General features: G+C 40.0%; 1 protein-coding gene and 1 pseudogene across 1 annotated transcript in view; one reads left to right on the top strand and one right to left on the bottom strand.

Moving 5' to 3' along the window:
• Positions 1 to 3,433: 3,433 nt before the first annotated feature.
• Positions 3,434 to 4,009, bottom strand: LOC102868374 (annotated as a pseudogene).
• A 3,096-nt stretch (positions 4,010 to 7,105) lies between these two features.
• EXOC2 (exocyst complex component 2) overlaps positions 7,106 to 27,063 on the top strand; it is a 248,021-nt gene continuing 228,063 nt past the window's right edge. The window contains exons 1-2 of the mRNA XM_006888701.1: positions 7,106 to 7,223; positions 19,823 to 19,999. Of these exons, the coding sequence (XP_006888763.1) occupies positions 7,106 to 7,223; positions 19,823 to 19,999 (295 nt within the window). The remainder of the gene's footprint in view (positions 7,224 to 19,822; positions 20,000 to 27,063) is intronic.

The following is a 27,063-nucleotide window of genomic DNA, read 5'->3' as shown; positions in this document are numbered from 1 at the left end:
TCTGGGAGAGCCTCCGGGGAGGGTCCCTCAACTTCCAGGTTTTGGGGCTCTATTTTAATCATGGAAACAGTAGGTCTCCTCTGAACTCAGAGATACTTGGCCATGTCTGGAGACATTGGAGGCATATTTTGAGCATGTTGTCAGTTAAAGTGCAGAGTTAGCAGAAAAGGCAACCCTTGTGACAAAAAGGAAATACAACTGCCAGCTAAAGAAGCAAAGGAGGGTGGAGCCTCTGGGTTCAACCAGCCATCCCCACTAGACCCACCTGGGAAAACACTTTGTAGTCCAGAGGGGAGCAAATGACAGGAAAATATCTTCTAACAGAACAAGAAGGCAAGTAGCCTTAACCCAAGACCACCAGTAAGGTGATAAAGTGTCCTCCCTTCCCCCTTCACATCAACGCCCCTGTTCAGCATGAAGAAGCCAGAGAGTCGGCATCCAGTTCCCAAATCAATAGACAGTTGATTTAATTACCATTGGAAAATGCTTGTCATTTTCCTGTAGCCTCTGGTCCCCACTAGATCCTTTTCATTTCCTTCACCTGCTCCCCCCACCAACCAATTTCTGCAGCTCTGCAGCTGCATCCCTGCCCATCCTCACCCTTCTGCCCCCAACCCTCACCTCCTTGTACCCCTAATATGTTTTTTTCCCAATAAAAAAAAAAGAAGAAAAGGCAACCCTCAAAAGGAAGGATTGACACAATGGCTGCAACAGCTGGTTTAAGTTTGGTGGAGGTTGTGAGGATGGCATGTGTGGGGCAGTGTCGGAACATGCCATGGGGTCCCTGTGAACTGTAGATGACTCTATGCTACCTCACAACAGTACACCCTTTGATACCTTGGTTAAGCAGTGTGGCTGCTAATGGGAAGGTTGGTGTCCATAAAGATTTACAGTCCTGGAAACCCTATGTGGGGTCTCTATGAGTCGAGATTCCGCTAGATGGTGGTAGATTTTTAAATAGATATTACTGTCGGTTCTCCCCTGTGTAAGCCAAGCACAACCAAAGTACAAACAAATAGCTTGGGTTTTTTTTTTCATTAGACAAACATTTATTGAGTGCTTTCTGTGTGCCAGGCGGCCAACTGGGCACGGTTAATACAAACACGGAGGGACAGGCCCTGCCCACAGAGAGCGTATAGTCTAGTGGAGACAAACTAGCCAGCAGGCAGGGAAGGCCATCCAAGGGAAGCTGGGGAGGGACAGGGAGGGCAACGCAGGGCTGCTCAAAGGAAGTGGAATCTGAGCTGCGAAGTCACCCAGGTCCGTGTAGTAAAGAGACTTGGAGCGGCAAGAGAGACACGCCTGGCATCTCTGGATCTGGGGGGCTGGTGCCCAGAGCGCAAGAAGGAGTGACAAAGCCAGGGTGGTGAGTTGGTGCCGCCAGCCATGAGAAGGGGTCTGAAGTTTGTCCTGAGGGCAGTGGGAGCCATAGGGCATTTAAAGGAGTGACCTGATGATCAATGCACTGAAGAAGGTCAGAGAAGCAGGGAGTTGCTAAAATAAACCCAGGTCAAAGTTGATGGTGCTGGGAGCAGCTCCGCTCAGCAGAGGCTAGTTAGCAAGGCAGAACTGACAGCTTCTAGAAAGTAGATGTAAGGTCAGAAAGAGGAAGCGTGTGGGTGGCAGGCTTCTGGTCCAGCTCTGAGTGATCCTGGGGCCAGGATCAATAAGCAGGCTTAGGAGGGCAACAGATGCCACGTGGGCCCTAACCTGGAATTGTCTGTGCATCCAGTACAGGGTGAGAGAGGCGGGACTCAGGGGTTAACTGGGCACTCCTTGAACCGTCAACATGGATGGGCTCCCTGTGTTAAGACAGAACCCTGAGAAGTCCCAGTGCACAAGTGTGAAACACCTGCACCGGAGACTGAGAACAGACAGAGAGGTAGGAGGAAGACCAGCTGAGAACAAGAGCGGGGCCAGAGGCTGGGGAAGGGTGAGCCCAGGAGGATGTGGTCATCTGAGGCGGTGCAGCCGGGAGAGCCCGTCAGCTTCAGCACTGGCTGGGCACCGGCTGCCCAAGAGGGCACAGGCCACCCAAGAGGGCTCTGGCTGCCCAAGAGGTCACAGGCCATGGAGCGAGCAGGAGGTGGCAGAACCGCGCTGTCCAGGTGAGGGACGAAGAAGTGGGCAGCAGGGATGAGCTGCCTGCCTGCCAGAGATATGACATGGACCTCCAGTATTCTCTGCCTTGTGTTTGCACAGAAGAGGAGGTTCTGGTGAGTCAATCTCACCAACGGATGAAGACCAAAATCTGCTACTCCTCCCAGAAAAAGGAGACATCCACTCTTAGGAGAATGGAGAAGCCAGCAGGGAGGGTGGGAAGGGCTGAGGCATGATGGGAAGATCTTCCCAGTGGCCTCAAGGTGCTCCTGTCTCTGAGGTATAGGACACAGCCAGTAATGGCTCTCATGGGGTCCTGGTTCCTACGTGTACTGTCGTGTACATCAGCAAGGCACTATGGCTGGAGTGCTAGTCTGTGCCCAGAGTTGGGCCCCCTTAGAAGGCGGAGACACCCCTCCAGAGTCAAAAGCATGAGAAGAGAGGGCCAGCCCTGGTGTGCTCTGACAGGCAGTGAAGGTCCGCTCCCACCAGCCTCACAGCCAGCAAGCGAGGCTGAGAGCAAGCCAAAACTCCCCCCACTCCTCCGTGAGTGTGAGATCGGATCCAGCCTGAAACAACTCCTTTTCTCCAGTTGAAGATTTGTGAAGAGGATAGTGCAAATGCCTGAAAGCCTGACTCTGTCCTCAGCAGTCCCCTCTCCTGGCCACCTGACAGCCCTGTGACTCTGGAGAAAGAAGCGATGGAAGCTGACTAAGAGCCCTAAGGAAGCTGCCTCCACTCCCCACCTGACCGGCTCAGTGCCCTGCTCTCTTCCCACCAAGGGCCACAGCGGTCCTTTGGGAAGGGCAAGACCCCAATCAAAGCAGGAGTCCTGGAGCAGAAGGGCAGAAGTCAGCAGGAAGAGAGGCAGATAAGTTTTGCAGATATTAAGGCAAACGGTGCCACCTAAGATCTTTATTCAAATGGGGTTTATCACGTGGACAGAAATCACAGTTGAACAGCACAGGATTCCTCTTGGAAGTGCCAACATGGCCCCTCCCCACAGCCATCTGTCCAAAGTCCCTATCACTGTCTGCTCTCCAGCTCCGCAGCCCTATGCTGCTGGCCCCCCACAGCCAGAACCCCTGACCCAGCACGGAAAGGCAAGGGGATGGCCTTGGGCCACGCCATGTCCCACAGCTGAGCAACCCTGGCTTCCAGGGCTGGCAGGCTCTCCTTTCCACCTCGGGGCTGAGCTAGGTCCCCCTGAGGGTGGAGACTGGAGCTTCCCAGAGTCAAGGGGTGGAGGGTCAGGGTGAGGGTGAGGCTGTCCAGGTGCAGAGGCCAGGGCTCCAGTCATTCCTGATCCTGCCCTGCATCCCTTCCTAGGGGCTCAATAGATCTTCTGCCGGCTGGGGAGAATGGCCTCTTTGATGAAGGAGAAGACAACCAGGATCCCTAAGAGTTTGCCCCGCTTGCCTTTGAAGTAATTGGAAACCACGTCATCTCCTGGCTATACGGTGGAAGGCAGGATGTTCTCGCCAGCCGACAGTGACACAAAAAAAGCGAATGGGATTATCCACAGACAGAATGTAAAATAGGCCAGGACCTTCGAAAAAGGGTAATACTGTTCTGCGAAAAACTGAAATACAAGGTAATGATTCACCACCACGAGCCCGCACAACAAGATGAAGTTCGGCGAGGTCAGCATGATGAACGGGAAGGTCTGAAGGAGGCCGAAGTAGGCGAGGTTGGTGAAGAGCCCCATGCCGATGATGAAGGTGGGGAAATGTTCAAAGACGTAGAGGCCAACCAGCACAGCTGTGGAGAACCAGATCATGTATTTTATGATCCTGTTGGTAGCCATTGTGTATTCAGTCAGTTCGGCCAGGTAAATAGAGGCCGGCTGCGTCGCCAGAGTGATGAAGGACACCTGGATGAACAGCGACAGCCAGCTCAGCACGTACATGAACACACACGAACACACACACACACACACACACACACACACACACACACACACCCGCGCACTCCCGCTCCGGCGACACGGAGCCGCTGAGAAATAGCTTGGGTTTTTAATGGTTTATGAAATAAAACGAGTCATCAGCCTGTCCACCTGTATTTTTGGCATGATCAGTAAATGTTTGTAATATCTTTTCATTAGTTATGAATAATTTCTCACTATATTTGGGGATCAGACACTTACATGTACTAACTCACTTTGTTTTATTGATCCTTAAATACCGTTTGGGGTGGCATGGTCAACGCAGAATCCTTGGTCCTGGGTGATCCTCCCCACCTCAAGTCGATTAATGTATGTTTCGACTTGCCTAGATCTGTATTCATGCTCTCAGCATTATGTATAGAAAGGTCAACAATTGTTTTCAGACATAGCTCAGAAAGTGTATTTTTACATTATTAATAGATAACCACTTCAGAGAAACAGTTTACACTTTTGAAACTATTTTCCCCCCTAACTTACACATTAAGTATATAGTTATTTGGTGTATATTTTCAGAACTCTTTTTGAAGATTAAAAATACTATTTTGAAAACCCAGCATTTTTATAAACATTAGTTATTTGTTTTAACAAACAGAAGTTTATTCTGTGACAGTTTAGCTGACTAGAAGCCCAAATTTATGGTGCCTGCTCTAGGAGAAGGCTCTCTCTTGTTTGATTGTCGAGGAATGGTCTCTTTTCCTTTGGCATCTTTTCCCTGGAGACCTCTGTGTGTTCAGGCCTTCCCAGAATGGTGAGTTTCAAGGACATTCATCGTACAATAAATAACTAACATCCAGAAAGACACCCTTCTCTTCTGGTAATAATTTCTTGGTAGTACTAAGTCCCTCCTGAATTTATGTAAAAATTGTGAAACAAATGCTTCTCATTGAGAATTAGAATAGCTACAGATTTTTTTCTTGTAAGATAACACAGAAATGCTTGTTAAGCTTATTTTAAGCATCTCTTCCAAATGTTTTTAAAAAACTATTTTACTAATGAATATAAAATAGAGTACCTATACTAGATAGGAAGTTATTATAACTAGTTATTATAACAAGCGTGGGACTCTGGTAGCCTAGTGGTGTGGAACTGGGGACTGTGCTGCCAACCCAAAGGTGCTCGGTTTGAACCCTCACACTTCTCCGTGTGAGGCAGATGGGCAGTCTTCCTCCCATGCAATTTACAGTTTCTGAAAACCCACTGTAGGCTCAGCTCTGAGCCGATTCTGATTCGATAGTACACTCAACAATATAGTAAGTGTAGTACAGAAGTAGTGTAAGAATAAAGCGAAATAAAATTCAGTGGACCTAGGTTCTTTGATTTTTATGACTAATTAGAGTGTCTTCCTTAAATAACTTTTAAGTTGAACTTCGAAGGAATGTATGTTGTTGTTGTTATGTGCCTTCGAGTCGCTTGTGACTCATAGTAACCCTATGTACAACAGCCCTAAACTCTGCTCTGTCCTGTGCCAATCGCACTGTCTCCGAGACTCCCATCCCGATTACCCCAGTCACTGAATCAATCCACCTCATAGAGGGCCTTCGCCTCCTGCGCTGTCCCTCCACCCTACCAAGCATGATGTCCCTCTCCAAGGAGGGGTCCTTCCTCACATGTCCAAAGTATGTCAGACAGAGCCTCAGAATCCTTGCCTCCAAGGAGCCATCCGGTTTAACCCTTTCCAGGATGAATCTGTTTGTTTTCCCAGCAGTCCATGGTACTCTCAATACTCTTCTCCAGTACCACAGCTCAAAGGCATCAATTCTCCTTCTATCCTCCTTAGTCATTGTCCAACTCTGGCCTGTATCAGACGCACCTTAGTCTCCAGAGAGACACCAGTGCTCTTCAGTACTTTGGAGAGGTCCCTAACAGCAGACTTTCCCATCACAATACACCTTTTAATTTCCTGGCTACTGGTGCCAAGAGTGTTGACTGTGGAGCTAAGCAAACTAAAGCTGTGAACAACTCAATCTCTTCACCATCCATCCTGATGCTACCAATTAGTCCAGTGGTGAGAATCTTTGTCTTCTTGACATTGAGCCTTAATTATATTGGAGGCTGCAGTCCTTGACCCCCTGCAGCAGGTGCTTCAGGTCCTTGTCAGTTTCAGCAAGCAGGGTTGTGTCATCTGCATTAACGCAGATTGTTGATAGATCTTCCATCAATGTTGACCCCACATTTCTTCTCATAGAGCCCAGCCTCCCGGATAATCTATTCTGAATACAGGTTGAAAAGGTATGGAGATAGAACACATCCCTGGTGTACGCCCTTCCCAATTTTGAACCATGCAGTGTTCCCTTGCTCTGTTCTGACGACTACCTCCTGGTCCAAGTATAGGTTTCACATTAGAACGATCAAGTGTTCTGGGATTCATATTCTTCTCAGAGTTAACCACAGTTTGTTATGATCCACACAGTCAAACGCCTTTGCATAGTTAATGAAACACAGATAGACATTCCTCTGGTACCCCCTGCTTTCAGCTAAGATCCATCTAACATCAGCTACAATGTTCCTAGTACCACGACCCCTTAGTTTATGAAAATGTCTGCGATAGTTCCTGGTATGTATTTGGGATTCATAGAGCTAAATACTGACATTGGATTCTATCTAGCGTTAGATTGAAATGTCCTGGATTTAAGGACATGGTTTTCTATTATTTTTCCTGATACGTTCCTTGAAGCACTACTTGAGTGCCCTAAATAAACTTAATGTTTAGTAGATGTTGACTGATAACCTAAATGTCAGCTAAAATATTCCAAACTATTTGTTTAAGACTATTTTAATTTTTTTATTCTTAAAATCTACCATTCTTGTACTTTTACTTAATCTCTATTTTACTTAGGAAACACAAGTCTGAGGGAGGAAATCATCAGTCTCTGTACAGTGTAGTTTACAGCCCCAGGAAACTATTGGAGGGTCAGCTATGAGTCACTTCTGACTCAAGTCGGTTCTGACTCAAAACTTAAGTGAGAGTTTTTGAGTACTTTATATAACATCAATATGTTTTCTTCTTCTTTTAACAGATTGCTAATGTAACAAGGTCATCCCTTTCCTCTAAAAAGCATCATGTCTCGATCTCGCCAGCCTCCGCTTGTGACAGGCATCTCTCCAAATGAAGGGATTCCCTGGACAAAAGTCACCATCAGAGGAGAGAATCTGGGAACTGGGCCAGGTGACCTCATCGGTAAGGCCAGGACTGTGCTGTGTACCCACAATGTATGTTTTTATGTTGGCAAGATATGTTGTTTGAAAGCATGTTATCATTGCTCTTCAGTACTCTAGAGAGGTCCTTGATAGTAGATTTTCCAAATGCAGGCCATCTTTTGATTTTCTGACTGCTGATGCCAAGGATATTTATTGTGGATCCAAGTAAGATGAAACCATTAATGACCTCAATCTTTTCTCCATTTATTCAGATACTCATATGAGCTCTGGTGGTCTAGTGGTAAGAAGCTGTGCTGCAATCCAGAAGGCACACAGTTCTAATTCACCAGCTGCTCTGTGGGAGAAGGATGGCCAGTTTTCTCCTGTGAAATTAACTAACTGCCTCTGAAAACCCGCTGGAGGGTCAGCTATGGGTCGGTTCCAACTTGATGGCACACATCAACAATTCCAATATTATCAATTTAATGTTGACTTGTGATGATACCCTGTTTTACTTCTTGTTCAAGTTATTTGTGTCTTTTATTTCTTTTTTTGTTGTTGTTAGGTTTACCAGTGATTTATCTATTATATTAAACCTTCTGAAGAAACAGCTCCTGCTTTTGTTGATGGGTTCAGTTGTTTTTATGTTTTCTATCCTGTTGATTTCAACCCTTATCTTTATAATTTCCTTTCTTCTAGAAGCAATGGGATTAGCTAATTCTTCCTTTTCAATTTTCTGAATATTTGTTAAATGAAATCTAGTTGCTCTATATTTTATATTGGTTTGCATAAAAAATTCTTATGATTGTGTTAAATTCATATATATTGTGTTTCACACATTTCTTCATTTGCATTGTGTCATGCCATCTTTCCAGGTCCCCACTAGATCTTTCCTCATTTCTTCACCCCTCCCTCTGAACACCAAATTCTGGGACCTTGTGATTTCCCCTGCACCTACCCCTTCCTGCTTTGGATGTTTATGCATATCTTACTAGTTATCTTTCTATTTTTACAGTAATGGTTTTATGTAGTATTTGTCCCCGTGAGACTGAATTAGTTCACTCAGCATAATGTTCTGTAACCTCTCCCATGTTATATAGTATTTTTCAAAATTGTTGCTTCTGAGTGCTGCATAGTATTTCATCTTGTGAATATACCACAATTTCTCAATCTTTTTGTTTGTTGATGGACATTTGGACTGTTTTCATTTTCTTGCTGTTGTGAATAATACTACTATGAACATCCGTGTACAAATCTCCATTTGTGTCTCAGCTCTGTTTTCCTCAGAGGGTATTGCTAGCAGTGGAATAGCAATATCATATAGAATTTCTGTGTTCCGCTTTCTGAGGAAAAACCAAACTGCCTTCCAGAGTGGTTGTACCAATTTATAGTCCCACCAACAGTGTATGAGAGTTCCAATCTCTCTACATCCTGTACAACATTTATTGCTTGTTGTTCTATTAAGTTTGCCACTGCTACTGGGATGAGATGATGTCTCAATGTGGTTTTGATTTGCATCTTTCATATTGCCAGTGTTTTGAAGCATTTCTTCATATATCTATTGGCTATCTGAATGTCTTCCTCAGTGAAAAGTCTTTCCATGTCTTTTGCCCATTTTGTAATTAGTTTATCAGTCTTTTTCTTGAGGAGGCTCTGTGCTGTAAACTTTCTTTATGCTTTGAGAAGGCATTGCCAATTTTTCCCCCCCAGTCAGGTTCCACCCTATTGGGAAAAAGTTTTTGACACAAAGAGGGATTTGATCTTTAAAAAGTCCCATTCGTCAATGTTATCCTATCCTGGTGGTGCAATTCTGGCTGTATTTGCTAGCCTTTATGCCATAGAAGAGACACATTTTATCTTTTGTGATCTTTATGGTTTGGGGCTTTACCTTGGATCTCTGATCCATCTTGAGTTGATTTTTTGTGTATTATGATGTGAGATGTAGATTCTGCTTGAGTTTTATGCAGGTAGAAGTCCAGACTTCTTACCTGATATATTGCTACCATCTCAAAATGACAATGCCATGCTGGCTGCTTAGCCAAGCCTAGACTCTGCCTACTTCCTTTTAAGTCCCGTTATCGTCAATTCTCTCTCTACTCTTCAGCTTTCCCTTTGATATGCAGGGTCAGTACTTGCATCTATTTCTTGATTATTTGTTGTAGGGGAACATTAAAACTTTCAGTGCTGTGTAATCTGAACTGACTTCGCTGATCACCCTCTAGCAGGTTTTCAGAGGTGGTAAGTTGTATAGGGGTAGATGGCCCATCGCTCTCCCATGGAGCAGAAAGTGGGTTTTAACTGCCTGCCTCTGGATTGGTAGCACAGCTCCTAGCACACTAGAGCAACATTGCTGTTATTCTGTGCTGTTGAGTTGCCTGCTATTCATAGAGACCCTATGTAGAATGACTCTAAAGCCTGCCCTATCCTAAGTCTTCTTAATATTTTAGTGTCTTCTTCTTGTCTCAGTAACTGAGTTTTGTGCTTCCCAGCTAGTTATTTTTGCTTGTATTACTTAAATGTATTTAATTTTGTATTCCTTTTTATAGATTCAGATTTTATCTCTGAGGTAAATATCATTAAAACTAGTTTTTCTTATGAAATGTTCTTTTTTATTTCTGTTTTTTTTAAAAATAATCTTTCTAGTTCTTTGTTTATCGAAAGTGGAAACAATCCAGAATATGTGGAGATTCATTTTTAAAAAATTATTTTTATTTTATATTGGTTTGCATACAGAATTCATGTACATTGAGTTTTGTTTGTATACACAATTTCACACACTCCTCCATTCATATTGTGTTTTCTTACAATCATTCCCATACACTGTGCTTTATAAAATTAACCACCATTGATCTAAGCCCACCATGACTTCACCTTTTCAGAGATCCTCACAGGATCTTTCCTAATTCATTCACCCCCTCTGCCTACCCACCAAACTTTGTGACCTCAGGATTTTTTCCCCCTTCCCCATACTCAGCCTCTCTCCTTCCTTCCCTTCCCCCACTGGACTTTTGTACACATTTTTCTAGTGATCCTTCTATCTTTGCCATAATGACTTTATGTAGTATTTGTTTTTATGAGACTGAATTCACTCAACATAATGCCCTCCAGACTCTCTTGTGTTATATAGTTGTTGCTGTTGTTGTTATGTGCCATCAAGTCACTTGCGACTCATAGCGACCCTATGCACAACAGCCCTAAACTCTGCTCTGTCCTGTGTCAATCACAATCACACTGTCTCTCATACACCGATCCCAATTACCCCAGTCACTGAATCAATCCACCTCATAGAGAGTCTGTTATATAGTATTTTTCAAAATCTGCTGAGTGCTGCATAGTGTTCCAAAACGTGAATGTAACTATAGCTTTTCAATCTATTCATTTATTGTTATAGACATTTGAGATTTCCATTTTCTTGCTATTATGAATAATGCTACTATGAACATTGATGTACAGATCTTGGTTTGTGGCTCAATTCTATTTTCCTTGGGTTATATTCTAAACAATTTTGCAGGAACTTTTTATTGAAAGGTTTGTCAAGGTTGTCATTTCTCCGCATGATAGGCTTTGTTTTATTGTCAATCTACAGCTGAGCAACAGTAGTTGAGCTAATTTCTGAGTTTTTATTTTGTTCTACTGATCTGTGTGTCTATCATTGTACCAGTACCATGCTGTTTTGGTTATTACAGCTGTGTAGCAGGTTTTGAGATCAGGGAGTGTTATGATTCCCACTTCATTCTTGTTTTTCAGAAGTGCTTTGCTTATTCGGGGTCTCTTCCCCTTCCACATAAACCTGCCAATTTCCTTTTCCTTACCTTTTAAAAGTGAGTTTTGTATCTGTATTGGGATTGCATTCAACAGGTGGATTGCTTTGTTAGGATTGTAATTTTCATTATATTGAGTGAACAGGGAATAGTAACTATCCATCAACAGGGAATATTTTCCCATTTGTATAGATCTCTTATTTTTCTTGCAGTGGTGTTTTACAGTTTTCTTTATAAAGATCTTTTATGCCTCTAGTTAGGTTCATTCTCAAGTATTTAAATTTATGATTAGCTATTATAAATGGCACTGTTTTCTTAGTTTCCTTTTCTGTGTCTCCTTAGTTACTGTAGAAGAATCCCACTGATTTTTTTTATATGGATCTTGTATCCTGCACTCTGCTAAATTGTTCTTCTAGATCTAAGACTTTTATTGCAGAGTCCTTGAGAGTTTCTGTATACACTACCATATCATTTAAACTTAGCAACAGTTTTATTTTCACTACCTTTTTGCCAGTTTGGATACCTCTTCTTTCCTTCTTTTGCTGTATTTCCCTAGCAAGTAATCCCAATGCAATATTGAATAGGAGCAGTGAAAATGGGCATCCTTGTCTTCTCCCTCTTTGTTGAGAATGTGTTACCTCATGGTTTTGCATATATACTTTTCATTATTTTTAAGAAATTCCCTCCTAGTCCTACTTTGCTGAGTGTTTTAAATAGGAAAGGGTGTTGGGTAATGTTGAAGGCCTTTTCTGCATCATTTGTCAAGATCATGTAGTTATTGTTCTATGCCTTGCTGATATGGTGAATTACGTTGATTGTTTTTCTTATATTGAACCATCCATGCATACCTATTATGAATCTAACTTGGTCTTGATGAATTTTTTTTAAAAAAACTTTTTTATTGTGAGTTGAGTGAAGGTTTATGAAACAAATCAACTTTTCATTTGGCCACTCATAAACGTTTCATTCTGTAGCACCATTTTCAGTATCCACAGTGCAATCATACTTTTCCCAAATCCTTCCTGTAATTTGGATTTTTATTAATCTTTTCTATTCCTCTCTCTGTCTTCCCATTATTAGTGCTGCAGTTGTTCTAACCATCCCTTTGTTGGTTATCACTTTTCCCTTTACTTATTTAGATATTCTCTGTTTACTGATTCCACATCCTTCTCTTTCCCTTCCGATCTCTGGTAATCATCGAAGAATGATTCTTCTATTCATGTCTAAAACTTCCTGTACGGGTTTTATTTTTTTGTTGTTGTTTCTTTTTTATAATAGTGGTGCTTTATTTGTCTTTTTCTGTGTAGTTTGCTCCATTTAGCACATCCTCTAGATGGATCCTTGTTAGACAGTGTCTACTGTATTCTTTATTGCTTTTCAGTGTTACATAGTACTCCATTATATGAATATACCATATAGTTCTTTAAAATATGTGTTTTCTTTTTGTACATAGTGTTTTGTGTGTGTGTTTCACACTTTCCTTCATTGACATTGTTTCATACAATCGTTTCCATACATTATGTTTTATAGAATCAATCACCTTTGAACTATGCCCAGTGAAAGATTTTTTTTTTATGTGCTGAATTTTATTGGGTAAGATTTTGTTAAAGATTTTTGTGTCTGTATTCATGAGAAATATTGGTCTGTAGTTTTCTTTTTTGTTGTTTTTTGGTAATGTCTCTACCTCGTTGTGGTATTAGGACTATGCTTGTTTCATAGAATAATTCTGGAGTGTTCCTTTGTTTTCTTTTTTTTGGTAATAATTTAAGTAGAGTTGGTGTTAGATCATCTCTAAATATTTGGTAGAATTCAGCTGTCAATCTGTCTCTGCCAGAACTTTTTTTGTTGGGGAATCTTTTTGCAGTCTATTCAGTTTCTTTGTGATCGGTCTGTTCAAGTGTCCTACATCTGTTTATGTCTGTCTAGGTAGGGTGTGAGTTTCAAGGAATTTGTCCCTTTTCTCAAGTTTTCAAATTTCTTGGAGTATATTTAGCTTTTTATAATATTCTTATATTATCAATTTAATTTCATCTGGTTCTGTTGTAATGTCACCTCAGTCATTTTTTTAATTCACATTGCTTGTGTCTTCTCTTGCTTTTCTTCTGTGAAGTTTGTCAATGATTTGTCAATTTTATGAACCCATTCCAAGAACCAGCTCTTGGTCTTGTTGATAGTTTCAGTTATTTTTCTGTGTTCTAATCTCACTGATTTCAGCTTTTGTCCTTTCTTCTAGAGATTATGGGATTAGCTTGTTGTTCTTTATCTATTTTATGAAGTGCTGAGTTAGGTAATTGATTTTGCTTCTTTCTTCCTTTTTTATGTGTTTACCTATTGCTATGATGTGTCCCCTGAGGACTGTCTTAGTTGAATCATAGAGGTTTTGTCATGTTGTATTTTCATTATCATTTGTTGTGATGAACTTTTTTCTTCTATAACCCAGTAACTTTTTAGAAGGTGTTATTTAGCTTTGGGTGGTTTTGAAAGCTGTACCCTGTTGTCATTAATTTCTAGTTTTATGGCATTGTAGTCTCAGAAGATAATTTGTATTATTTTGGGGTTGGTGTTTTTTTTTTATCTGTTAGCTTTTTAATTTGTTTTTGTACTAATATGTGATTAGTTCTGGAGTATGTACCATGTGCACTTGAGAAGAAAATATATTGGTTTTTTGTTAGGTACAGTACCCTGAATACATCTACAAGGTTCAGTTGGCTGATTGTACATTTAGATCTTCTGAATCTTTAAGTTTCTTTCAAGTTGACCTATCCTTTGGAGAGAGTGGTGTGTTAAAGTCTCCTGCCATTATTGTAGGGTTGTCTATGTCTTTCTTCAAGTCTGTTAACCGTTTTATGTATTTTGCAGGTTTATCATTTGGCACAATGATGTTGATGAAGGTTATGTCTTTTTGACCTGTTGTGGCTATAATCATTATATAATGCCCTTTCTTTTCTTTTATCGTAGTTTTTATGCAGAAATGTATTTTATCAGAGATTTATTTTCCCACTTTGACTTTTTTGTGGGTGCTATTTGCTTGGTATATTTTTTTTTCTACCCTTTAATTTGTCATCTTTTTCCTTGTTTCTTATATGTGTCTCTTGTAGGCAGCATCTTCATGAGATTTGTATTTTATCCACTCTCTTTCTCTTTTTCTCTTAATTGTTGCATTTCATCCTTTCACATTAACTGGGCTTATTGACAGTCCAGGTTTTATTGTTGCCATTTTGCTATGTTTCTTTTTCTGTTGTTTTTGGATTTTATGGTCCATCTACTTTCCTTTGGTATCTTTGTGTGAAGGACATCCCTTAGGTTTTCTTGTAGAGTTAGTTATGTTTTCACAGATTCCCTTAGCTCCTGTTTTTCTGCAAATGATGCAATTTCTCCTTAATGTTTGATGGACAGCTTTGCTGGGTACAGGATTCTTGGCTGGAAATTGTTTTCTTTTAGCCTTCTGTATATGACATCCCATTGTCTTTTTGCTTGCATGGTTTCTGCTGAGAAATGGTTTTCCTTTGTATGTGACTCTGTTTTCTTGTACTACTTGTAGTATTATATCCCTTTTTCCTTTTGAATGCTACTATATCCAACATACTTTAATATCAGAAATAAAAAATACCAGTCCACATGCAGATACATACATATACATGCATGATAAATGGTAACAGGTAAGAACAACTACATCCATGAATATACAAGTATCCTTATCTTTTAATTTTTTACTATGATATGTCTTTATGCTCTCCTTTGGGATCTAGTTTATGTGGGGTTCATAGAATTTCTTGAATGTGGATTTCCTGTTGTTCATGTTACTTGGAAAGTTTTCTTCTAGTAACTCTTCCACAAGTTTTGCCATGCTTTCCCTGTATTTATTCTCATGCCATCACTATGTTTATTATTTCCATTCTTTCTTCCAGTATTTGTACCTTTTCCTTTAGCTGTTCATGTGACTCTATGTCAATATATTTTTTCTGCTTTTCTGTCTCTGGGCTATTCATTGGATCTGCAATATCATCTGCATTTTTAGGAGAAAGCTTATTTTGTTTTTTCACAATGTTTTGAAGCTCCTTGCTTCTTTATTGCCATTATGTGAAGTTTTTTTTGGACTTTCTTAGGACCTTTGTATTGTATCTGCATAGGTTGTTCATAGTTCTTTATGGTATTATTTATTACTTACTGACTTAAAGTGTTCTTTTTATGAGAGAGGGAAGCTTGCTATGCCAGAAGTCCTTTCTAGACCTGTGCACTGGGAACACTCCTAAGGTCCTTCACCATCTCTTTGGACTGAAGTGCAGTCTTGCCCACCCCTTCCAAAGTTTAGTGTTGCCTACCTCTTCTAAAGGTTAAAGTAAAAAATCTCTCCATTCTTGCAGTTCTCTATCCTTCTAACCTGCACTCGCTTCTGAAATTTGCATTTGTCCTTGTGGGGCTGATGAGCAGAGGAACCAGAGACTACCTTCCTCTGGCAGTCAACAGCAGTCTATCTGTTATGATTTTGAAGGGGTAGAACCCTACCTGTCTCCTGTTGGCTGCACTCTGAGATCTTGCATATGTGTACCTTGGTGAGGATTTTCTACCTTCAGCTACCTCTTAAAAAATCTGTAGTTGTTCTTGTCAGCCTGAGGAGCACAGGAGCTAGGGACCACCTTCCTCTGCAGACCTGCACTCTCTCAGAATGTGTGGACTTTCTGATGAAGATTATACCCAAAATCTTTCCTGGAAACCACCTTGAGCTCCCAAACTTCATAGTGACTGGTCTCTGTTAACTTTTATTCTTGCTTTAGCTTCAGGCAGTGCTATTCTATCTGACTAATTATGTATCGTTTTAATAAACCTTATTAATTATTCAGCTCGTAGCCTAGCCTGCCTCAGGTATTGACAATAAACTGTTAAGAAGAAAAAAAATCTCTAAAACTGAAACAGAACAAACTTAACCTGCTAAATAATTTAAGTGTTCTTAGACTCAGATCCTGTTTACACTAGCCAAGTAAAATAGTGTAAAACATACTTGGAATTTTGCAAATTTCTTTTTTAAAAAAGGATGCTATTATATTTTATAAAGCAGATTTTTTTAGCATTATGTAACATAGGGAAATGTGCTGATGAAATAGGCTAGTCTGAGTTTTCTTTTCTTCTCATGACCTTCAGAAGGAGCTATCTGAACCTGTTTAAATAATTTGGTCATTATTTGGAGTGATAATGTTGATCATTATTAAGCATCAGAGAATTGATAGCAACCCTGGCTGATCCATAAACTAAGCTCTTGCTGTGAACTGGTTTGAAGCTTGGTCAGGAGAACCTGTCAGAGAAGTTAGTATCTTTGTGTGAAATTGACTTTTTTTCAGTGTAGCTATAGGATCATTCTTTACCAAACAACTTATGCTGTTCTTGTTATTATGTGCCATTGAGTTGCTTGCAACTCAGCCACCCTATGTACAATGGCTCTGAATCCTGCTCTATCTTGAGCCATTCTTCATTGTCTCTGACACACCTAGACACAACATTTTTTTAAAAAAGATGCTGTTTTAATTCTTGCTTTATGTCCTGATGTTTATTGTTGATTTATTCTCTTTTCTGAAGTATTGAATTTAACCATATTAAATGTGTATTGACCAGTAGCTTTGTCTACTGTATATCTACCAGAGTACCTACTAGCTATAATAAAGTTGGTTATGAATGAAAAAAATTGCTCTTTAAAAGCACAAGGCATTATTAGACATGAAAAATATTTGAGCAGCAAGGACTCTAGGGAGTCTATCAGATTGTTTGAGTTTTTCATAATAATTGATTATCAGGATAAAAATCCCCAAAGATGTTTCTACTCTGAAAATATAATTTAAGAGTTATAAATTCATTAAAAATTATGCATTAAGAAATTTCAACCAGAAATTCAGTTTAAAGAAGTCCTTAAATGTTCTGAAAATAAAATGCCATACATGAATGATTAAATAAGAGATAATTTGGAGAAACCCCCAAATTATTTCAAGACATAGAAATACTTAAAATTGTAGACCTTATTTTCCTTTGTTGGGAGCCTCTGGTGGCATAGTCAGTAGAGGTTTGGGGTGCTAACTCAGACAAGGTTTAAGCCTCTCTGGAGGTTCTACCACCAGAAATTCCGTGGAAGAAAGATGGGCACTCCCCCCTGTGCTATTTATAGCCTCTGAAAACCAGTCAGATAGGAGTTGGTTTTCACTCAACAGTGATGAGTTTTTATTTTGTTCCTTTGTGGTTACCAGTGTGTTTTTATCGTAGTGCTGTAAGTTGTGACTAAAGACAGTTTGAATCAATTTCTTTTTTTTGTTAAAACAAAATATTACCTTTTTATAGGCATTCTGATATCTGAAAAAAAAATGTTGCCACATGTATCTCTTAAGCAGTACAAAAAGTTACTTAAAGAAAATAGAAAGTGTGTCTGTTCTTTGCCACAGACAGCCTGATTTCTTTTTCTCCATAAATACCTTTTGATCTTGGTCTTGGCTCTGTGGAAATCAAAATGCAGAGGAAATTAGTTAGAAGAATAGCAAGGGGCCTGTCTCTCGTAGCTTGCCTGTGTAGTCGCATCTGCTAGAACCTTCAGTGCTTATCTATGTGGGCACAGTCAGCCTTTTACTTTATTTACAGGTTGTCTGCAAGTGAAAGCCATGATGAATGAAAGGAGATGCTGCTCTGGAATGCCATTTGACGGTAACAACAGAAAGAGTGGCAGCCTTATCAGGAAGACACTAAGGTGGCACAGCTGTTATTGTCTGAGCTCATATGCAAATATAACATGAGGTGATTGTTGTTGTTAGGTGCCGTTGAATCAAGCACACCTCTTAGGGATACTGGGAACAGCCAGCCTGAACCCTGCCCTATCCTGTGCCATGAGGTAGTCATCCAGTAATGCTGGAGAAAATTTTACTGAGTTTGCCATACTCCAGAATATGTCTAAAGGATCCACTTTACTTATAATACAGCATATAACTAAACACTAATAAAAGTTCCTACAGGGGTTTTTTTTGTTTGTTTTTCAGGAAGTTAGGTAAGCATAAAATACTTTAGAGAATAATTTAAACAATAGATTAAACTTCTAGTAATAGCAATTTGTCGTTGTTAAGTGGCATCAAGTAAAGTATGACTTATACTGACCCTATAAACAACAGATATGAACCCTGGTCTGTCCTGATTATCCCTGACACACCAGACTTGTACTCATCGCCATAGTCACTGTGTCGTTCCATCTTGTTGAGGGTCTTCCTCTCTTTAGCTGATACTTTCAGAGCATGACGTCCCTCTCTGATCCTTGCCTCTCCTAACATGCCCAACGTGTGTAAAAGCTTCACCACCCTTGCCTCCGAACACTCTGGTTACATTTTGTCTCCAAGGCATATGTGTTTGGTTTATTTCACAGTCTACTCTTTAGCACCACAACTCAAAGGCACCCGTTATTCTTCTGTCACCCTTATTCACTGTCCAGCTCTCAAATAGCGTAGCAGGTGGTTGGAAAGCCTGTCTTGAATTAGGCACATCTTAGTCTTTAAATCTATATAATTTCTCTTTATAACTTTGGAGAGGTCTCTGACAGCAGTCTGCTCAATTGTAATATGTCTCTTGATGTCCTGACTGCTGGTATCAAGAGTGGTGAATGTGGATCCAAGTAAGATGAAATCATTGACAATTTCATTCTTTTCTCCATCTTCCATAGTGATACTTTCCATTTTAATGCCAATGAAAACAATCTAAAATTCTACTGGTCTAATCTGGAGAGGCTATAGACATTATTGTTATAAATTATAATTCCATTGATATTTAAAGAAATATAAAAATAGCATAGGAGAAACCAAATATTTGCTTAAAAATAGCTGAAAATCAATAGAAATAGCAGTATATTAATAAATAATATATTCAGTAATAAAATACTATCCAGTTACTTGCTAGTGCATCTGTTAGTTAGACAGTGAATAAAGATGACAGAAGAACTAAGGCCTTTGAGATATATTGTTGTGGGAGAGTAATGAGTATTTCATAGACTGCCCAAAGAATGAACAAGTTTGTTTTGGAGAAAGTGTAAACAGAGTGCTTCCCAGACACCAGAATGGTGAAACTTCATCTCATATACTTTGGGCATATTGTTAAGAGGGGCTAGTCCTTGGAAAAGAACATCATGTTTGGAAAGGTCAGCAAAGGAGGGGGAGACTTTCAATGAGAAGGATATACAACAATGACTGTTACAGTGACCTCAGGTATAGACGAAATAGTGAGGATGGCATAGGATAGGGCAGGATTCAGATCTGTTGTTCTGGGTCACATAGCAGGACTAACAACAAAAGCAACAACACTGAACAGAAATAACAAAATATTACTTCTAGGTTCAGTTTTTCAGTCCATGCAAAGGTCTGGTACTACTGTTGTTGTTGTTAAGTGCTGTCGAGTCGTAGGTGACTCACAGTGACCCTATACATGAAAAACCTGGACACTCGTATAACTTTCATCTTTTCTCCAGGTTCATGGAGTTTCCAGAGGCAAGGTATTTTGGAGGTGGATGACACTCCTGCTTCCAAGCTTGTTTTAATCAGGGAGCTCCACCAAACACTGTCCACCATGGGTAACCATTCTCACATTTGACATATTAATGTCAACAGTTTTCAGCTTCATAGCAACCACAGATTTCCTCTCTGTACAGCAAGTGGACAGGCCAGGGCTATATGACCTAGAAGAATGTTTCACCAAAAACAATTAAAGTACCATTTCTGGTGCTACTACTAACAGAAAAAATTGATTTTTTTTCTGTAGGAGACAAATTTAAGGCCTTATTACTTTTTAAAAAAATTTTTATTTTATACTGGTTACTTGAAGCCTTATCACTTTTTGTGTGAACTTTATTATGTCATTCTTGCATTCCCAGGTCTGACGATTTGTGGACATAATTGCCTTCTGACGGCAGAATGGATGTCTGCAAGTAAAATTGTATGTCGTGTGGGACAAGCCAAAAATGACAAAGGAGACATCATCGTCACAACCAAATCAGGGGGCAAAGGAACCTCAACAGTCTCCTTCAAGCTACTCAAGCCTGAGAAAATAGGTATTGTCCTTGACTTTTGCCTAAGGAATAAAATAAAAATGAGCTTTGTGTTCTGAAATTTAAAACTTAGTTAGCATGAAACTTACCAGTGTTCATGCTTCATTAACACAGATTCATGTGTTAGGAATGTCTATAATTTATATCTGTTTTGACAAGGATAAGATGAAGGTTCAGGGTGGTATTATTGTTGGATAGATGGTTTGTAAAACTAACAGTCAATAAGACCTGAGTGTCACTGCCATTCCAAAGGTGGGCAGTTCCCATCCACCAGCTGCTCCAAGAAAGAGCTGTGTGCAGTTTCCTTCCATGTGATTTACAGTCTGAAAATCTGCTATAGAATCTGCTATGAGTCGATTGTAACTTGACAGAAATGAATGAATGAGTTGTTTGACCATCTTTCTAAATCCTTTCCAAGTGTTTATGTCATGGTTCAATGTAAATTTTGGTTCATTCTTCCTGAACATATTTGCATTTCTTTTAAACTATGTACAGTTTTGATTTGCATAAGTATTTTTCTGATTTGGCCAAATCATCAATAATTTTGTCCAAAGTTTTCACTCTCTTCATTTTCCTGTTTGTCATGACCCAGATCAAATGTTTTCTGGGTTTAGTCTGCATTGAGATCTTCAGAGTAGACCTTCAAACTCAAATTCATGCTCATTGCTGTTAAGGTGGAATAAGGGCTTATTTTGTTGATGTGACATGCCATAATCAGCTTTATATGTTTTCATCACATGAAAACCTACAAAAAAAAAAAAGAAACTTTGATTCTGTACAGGAGGTTCCTGTGGGATTGAGAGAGATGCTGGCCATACCTTGAAAAAGAATCTCTGATGTGGTGAAAAGAAAATATGAGATTGTTCACAAAGGTTGTTAAGGGAACATCAGTTAGACTGTGTTGGGTAATCTATTACTTAACATTAGACTGAAATGTTGATGATTTGAACCCCTGGCGACTCCATTTCATAAGTGAAGAGACCTGTCCATCTGCTGCTGTGAAGAACACAGCCTCGAAGACCCTCTGGGCTGGGTCCTGAAGCCTGTATTCTGCTCTGTCAGGTAGGGTCACTAGGCATCACAGTTGGCTTGATTGATGGCACACATCAACAATACAAATGGAATAATCACCCATCTCATAGGACCAAGTGTGCTAGAAGGCAGTTGTCAGGGGCTTAGTCTCAAAAAGGCTAAATTACCTGATTCTTGTTGATCTTGTTAGGCACCATTGAGCCTAGTACAAATCCAGGTGACGCTGTACACAACAAATCTGAACCCTATCCTATCCTGTACCATCCTCACAATCTCTGACACACTCAGACCCATTGCTGAAGTCCACTGTGCCAGTCCACTTGGTACCAGAGGGTCTTCCTCTCCTTTGCTGACCTTTCCAAACATGACATCCCTCTTCAAGGAGTAGATATCCCTAGCTACATGTCCAAAGTATGTGAGATGATGCTTTGCCATCTTTGCCACAAAGGAGCACTCTGGCTGCATATTTTCTAAGACATATTTATTTGTTCTTTTGGTAGTCCATGGGATATGCAGTCCTAGTCTCCAGCATTACAGTTCAATTACCTGCTAGGTTTGAATTATTCTCATGCCTTCTCTTATCCAGACCTATCTTCCTGACTGAAGTAAGAATCAGATTTATCTTTTTTTGGTTTTGCAAATACATCATCAAGGCGTAATTAAACCAGGCAGTACTTCTTTTTCTCTCTTTGTCTCTCACTCCCTTACACACACCCACATACACACATATTTATTTATTTTTATATATGTTATTATTGTTCAGGAGAAGGATGGGTAATCGCCTTCTGTGTGATTAACTGTTTCTGAAAACCTTTTGTTGTTGTTAGGTACTGTTGAGTTGAGGACGACTCATAGCGACCACATGAATAAAAGATCTGAGCACTGTTATATTGTATGCCCTCTTTACACTTCCTGACACAGAAGAGCCCACTGTGGCAGTCATCATGTTAGTCCCACCTGGTTGAGGGTCTTCCTCTCCTTCGCTGACCCTGCATCCTTCCCAGCATCACGTACCTCTCCAAGGAAGAGCCCCTCCTAACAACATGCCCAAAGTATGTGAGGTGAAGCCTCATGATTCTTACTTCCAAAGAACACTCTGGCTGCACTGTCTCCAAGACATTATCTGTTTGTTCTTTGGGCCACCCATGGGATGTTCAGTGCTCTTCTCCAGCACTACAGCTCAAAGGTATCAATTCTTTTTCTGTCATCCTTATTCATTGTCCAGCTCTCAGATGCATAGTAAGTGATCAGAAAGATTATGGCCTGAATCAGACACTTTTTAATCTTGAAATAGATATCATTACTCTTCAGTAATTTGGAGAGGTCCCTACCTGCAGATTTTCGCAGTGTAGTGTGTCTCCTTATTTACTAACCGCTGGTACCAAGGGTGTTAATTTTGGATCCAAGCAAGATAAAGCTGTTGACAGTTTCAGTCTCTTCTCCATTGACCATGACGCTTCCTATCAGTCCAGTAGTAAGAATCTTTGTTTTCCTCACATTGAGATACAAACCATAATGAAGGCTGCATTCCTTGATCTTTTGCAACAAGTATTTCAAGTCTTCCTCACTTTCAGCAAGCAAGGTTGTATTATCTACGTAATGTACATTATTGATGAGTTTCCCCTCCAATCTTGATGACACACTCCTCCTCATAGAGTCCCACCTCACAAATAACTTGCCACCATACATATTGAATAGATATGGAGAGAGAATACAACCCTGGCACACTTCCTTCCCAATTCCAAACCATGTAGTCCTCTCCTGCTTTGTTCGCTTGTACTACAGCCTTCTGGTCCAGGTAGAGGTTCCCCATGAGCACAATCAAGTGCTCTGGAATTCCCATTCTTCTCAATGTCAGCCACAATGTGTCATGATCCACACAGTCAAATGCCTTTGCATAGTCAATAAAGCATAAATAGACATTCTTATGATATTCCTTACTTTCAGCCAGGATTCATCTGACACCAACAGTGTTTTCTCTGATGTGATGACCTCTTATAAATGTGTGTGTGTTTCAAGCTATGTTATATAAAATTCTATTTCAAGCATGAAATCTTTCTGCAGCATTATCTTTCTAATGTCAGATTCCTAGATATTTTTGAAATGAAAATTTCAAGAAGGAATTTTAGAGGAAATTAAAAATGCAGATTAGACGTACACCTTTATTGCAGCATTATTAATGACAGGAGAGATATGGAAACAGTCTAAGTATCTGTCTAAAAATGAATGGATAGAAAAAAGTATGGTATATCCACACAATGGAATATTATGCAACATTGGAAAATAATGAACTTCATGTAAATCTACAACAGTATCTCAATCCATCTTTTTGTTGATGAACATTTGAGCTGTTTCCATTTTCTTGTCATTTTGAATAACACTGCTATGAACATTGGTGTAGACATCTCCATTTGTATCTCAGTTGATTTCCTCAGAGTCTATTCTTAGCAGTGGAATAGCTTTACCATATGGAATTTCTGTGTTTAACTTTCTAAGGAATTGCCAAACTGACTACCAAAGTGGTTGTACCATTTTACAATCCAACCAATAGTGCATGAGACTTCTAAAGTCCCTACACCCTCTCCAAAATTTAGTGCTTGCTGTTCTCTTACACTCTGCCACTGCTACTGGGATGAGATGGTATCTCATTGTGGTTTTGATTTGCATCTCTCTGGGGAGCACTCTCTTTGTAATGACCTTTTGCATTCTTCTTGGATGATATTCTTAATATTGTCCCACAGCTCATTTGGTCTTTGTTTATTAGTGTTGAAGGCTTCAAACCTGTTTCTGAGTTGGTTTTTAAATTCCAGTGGGATAGACTCGAGGTCAAATTTTTATTCTTGTGGATTTGATTTGACCTTCTTTAGTTTTAATTTGAACTTGCATTATGAGTAGTTGAAGGTCTTTTTCGCAAATAACACCTGGACTAATTTTCACTGCTGGTATTGAACTTCTCCAGTGATTCCTTCCACAGATGTAATAGATCTGATTCCTGTGTATACCATCAGGTGAAATCCATGTGTATAGCCTGTGTTTATGTTTCTTATAAAAGGAATTTGCATTGAAGAAATCACTGATAGAAGAAGAAGAAAAAAACAAAGTGGATGTCAGAAGAGACTCTGAATATTGCACTAGAGCGCCGGAAAGCCAAAGCAAAGGGAAGAAATTGAGAAGCTAAGAAGCTGAATAGAAGATTTAAAGAGACAGCTCAGGAAGACAAAGTAAAAAAGATCTTCACCCTGAAACCTACAGCATCCCATTTCAGCAGAAAGTAGCTAAGAGAATACGCCGTCCCCTTTTCCTTATGAATCAGGGTGAAGTCTCTCTCAGGGAGGAGTGATAGGGAATGGCAAAGGACACACTGACAAAGGAGATTAATCAGAACTGGCTTTGACAAGCACTGTGGCAACTGGACAATTAAAACAGGCTTTCAAGGAAAACAAAAAGAAATAAACGGGGGTGGGTAGAGAAAATAGTGCAATAGTGAATGAAAGAAAATCCAAAATCGCTGTAAATGTTCATTAAAATTAATAAAATTTAAAAAAAAACCAAAGTAAAGTATTTTAATGAAGTGTCCAAAGAACTAGAGTCCAAAAATCAAAAGGGCCATCTGTACTCGCTCAACATTTCTTAAGCTGAAGGAACTAAGTCAGACATTGAGTTGCTATGCTTAGGATGCTATGGGCAGAATATTGAATGATCCAGAAAGTATTAAAAGAAGATGGAAGGAGAACACAGAGTGACTGTACCAAAAAGAATTGGCTGATACAGAAGAATTTCATGCAACCATGTATGATCAAGAGGCAGTGGTGACTAAGGAAGTTCAGGTTACTCTGAAGGACTTGGCAAAAAATAAACCCCCAGGAATTGATGGCATACCAATTGACATATTTCATCAAACAGATGCTGCCCTGGATGCACTCATCAGTTTATGCCAAGAAGTCTGGAGGACAACTACCTTGCCAACTGACTGGAGGAGATTCGTTTAAAAAAAACAAAACGGTGACCTAACATTGTGTGGAAATTATCGAAGAATATCACTGATACTACATGCATGCAAGATCCTACTGAAGATTATCCAAAAAACGACCAGAACAGTATATCAGCGGAGAACTGTCAGATGTGCAAGCTGGGTTTAGAAGAGGCTATGGCACTAGGGACATCAAAGTCAAAATTAGCTGGATCTTGGCTGAAAGCAAAGAGCACCAGAGTGTCCCTTTGTGTTTCATTGACTATGCAAAGGCATTTGATTGTGTAGATCACAGTAATTGTGGATAACCTTGAGAAGAATGGGAATCCCAGAACACTTGATTGTGCTCATGTGAAACTAAGACCAGGAAGCAGTCCTCAGAACAGAGCAAGGAAACACTGCATGGTTCAAATTCAGGAAGGGTGTGTATCAGGGATACATCTTGTTTCCATAGCTTTTCAGTCTGTATCCAGAACAGATAATTTGGGAGGCTGGACTTTATGAGGAGGAATGTGGCATGATGAATGGATGAAGATTTATCAGTCTGCGCTGTATAGATGACACAAACTTCCTGTCAGAAACTGAGGAGCAAATGAGACATTTGCTGAAGAAAGTCAAGGACTGTAGTATTCAGTGTGGATTGTAGCTCAACATCAAGATCTCACCACTGAGCCAGTTGGGAGCATTGTAATAGATGGAGAAGAGATTGAGGTTGTTAAACAACTTTAGCTTGCTTGGTTCCACAAACAACACTCTTGCCACTAGCAATCAGGAAATCAAAAGATGACTTGCATTGGGAAAGTCTGCTATCAGGGACCTCTCTAGAATACTAAAGAGCAATGAATTCAGACTGGAGAATATGACTGATCTATCCTCCTGATACAGGCTATGATCTTAGCAGTTACTTACTATGCATCAGAGAGCTGGACAGTAAGTAAAGATGAAAGAAGAAGGATTAAGCCTTTGAGTTTTGATGCTATAGAAGAGTGTTTAATATACCATGGACTGCCAAGAGAATAAACAAGTCTATCCAGGAGAGGGTGAAACCAATCTGCTCCCTAGAGTGAAGGGATTTGAAGCTCCGTCTCACATACTTTGGGTATGTGGCTGGGTGGTACCAGTCCTTGGAGAAGGACATCGTGCTTGGAAGCAAGGAGGGACAGTGCAGTGGAAGAAAACTCAGAATGAGATGGATTGATGTAGTGATTACAGAAATGGGATTAGGTCTGTCAGAGATAATGAGATTAGCTCAGGATAGGACAGAGCTATTGTACATCAGGTCACTGTGAGTCTTAGGTGACTTGATGGCACGTAACAACAACAGGCAGCACTCAGGAGCATATTTTTGAGAAGTATTAACATTGCAGAGGCTTGAGAACATTGTGCTGAATCAACTAATTCGGTTTCATAAAGCCAAATACTGCATGAGACCATTACTGTAAAAATAGAAGGTTAACTAGCAAGATTTGTACAAAACCCCAAAGAGGGAAGAAAGGGGCAGAATTCTGGGGATCTCAGAGTTTGGGAGGTAGAAGGAGACTGTGTGAAGGAAATAGGAAAGACCCATTGGAGACCAGAAAAGATGTGTTAAGTTGGCATAGATCAATGGTGAGTAATTTTATAAAACACAGTATATAGAAGTAATTGTATGAAACACAATGTAAATGAATGAATGTGTGAAACAATGCAAAAAAAATAAGACTATGATTATAAAACATTACATCTACGGAAAAAACTACTGGAGAAGCTCAATATCAGCTGTGAAAACTAGGCCAGGAGCGGATTGTGGAACAGACCACCAACTACTCATATGTAAGGTCAAGCTGAAGCTGAGGAAGATTAAACCAAACCCACAGGAGCCAAAATATGACTTTGAGTTCATCCCACCTGAGTTTCAGAATCATCTCAGGAACAGGGTTGAGGCCTTGAACACTAATGAGCGAAGACCAGATGAGTTGTGGGAGGATATCAAATGTATCATCCAGGAAGAGTGCAAATGGTCATTACAAATACAGAAGAGGAAGAAGAGACCAAAATGGATGTCAGAAGAAACTCTGAAGATTGC

The sequence above is a fragment of the Elephantulus edwardii genome, unplaced genomic scaffold, assembly GCF_000299155.1.
Source record: "Elephantulus edwardii isolate Elephantulus edwardi_28Jun2011 unplaced genomic scaffold, EleEdw1.0 scaffold00071, whole genome shotgun sequence".
In the NCBI taxonomy this organism is placed as follows: domain Eukaryota; kingdom Metazoa; phylum Chordata; class Mammalia; order Macroscelidea; family Macroscelididae; genus Elephantulus; species Elephantulus edwardii.
This window is presented reverse-complemented; position numbering and strand designations above follow the sequence as displayed.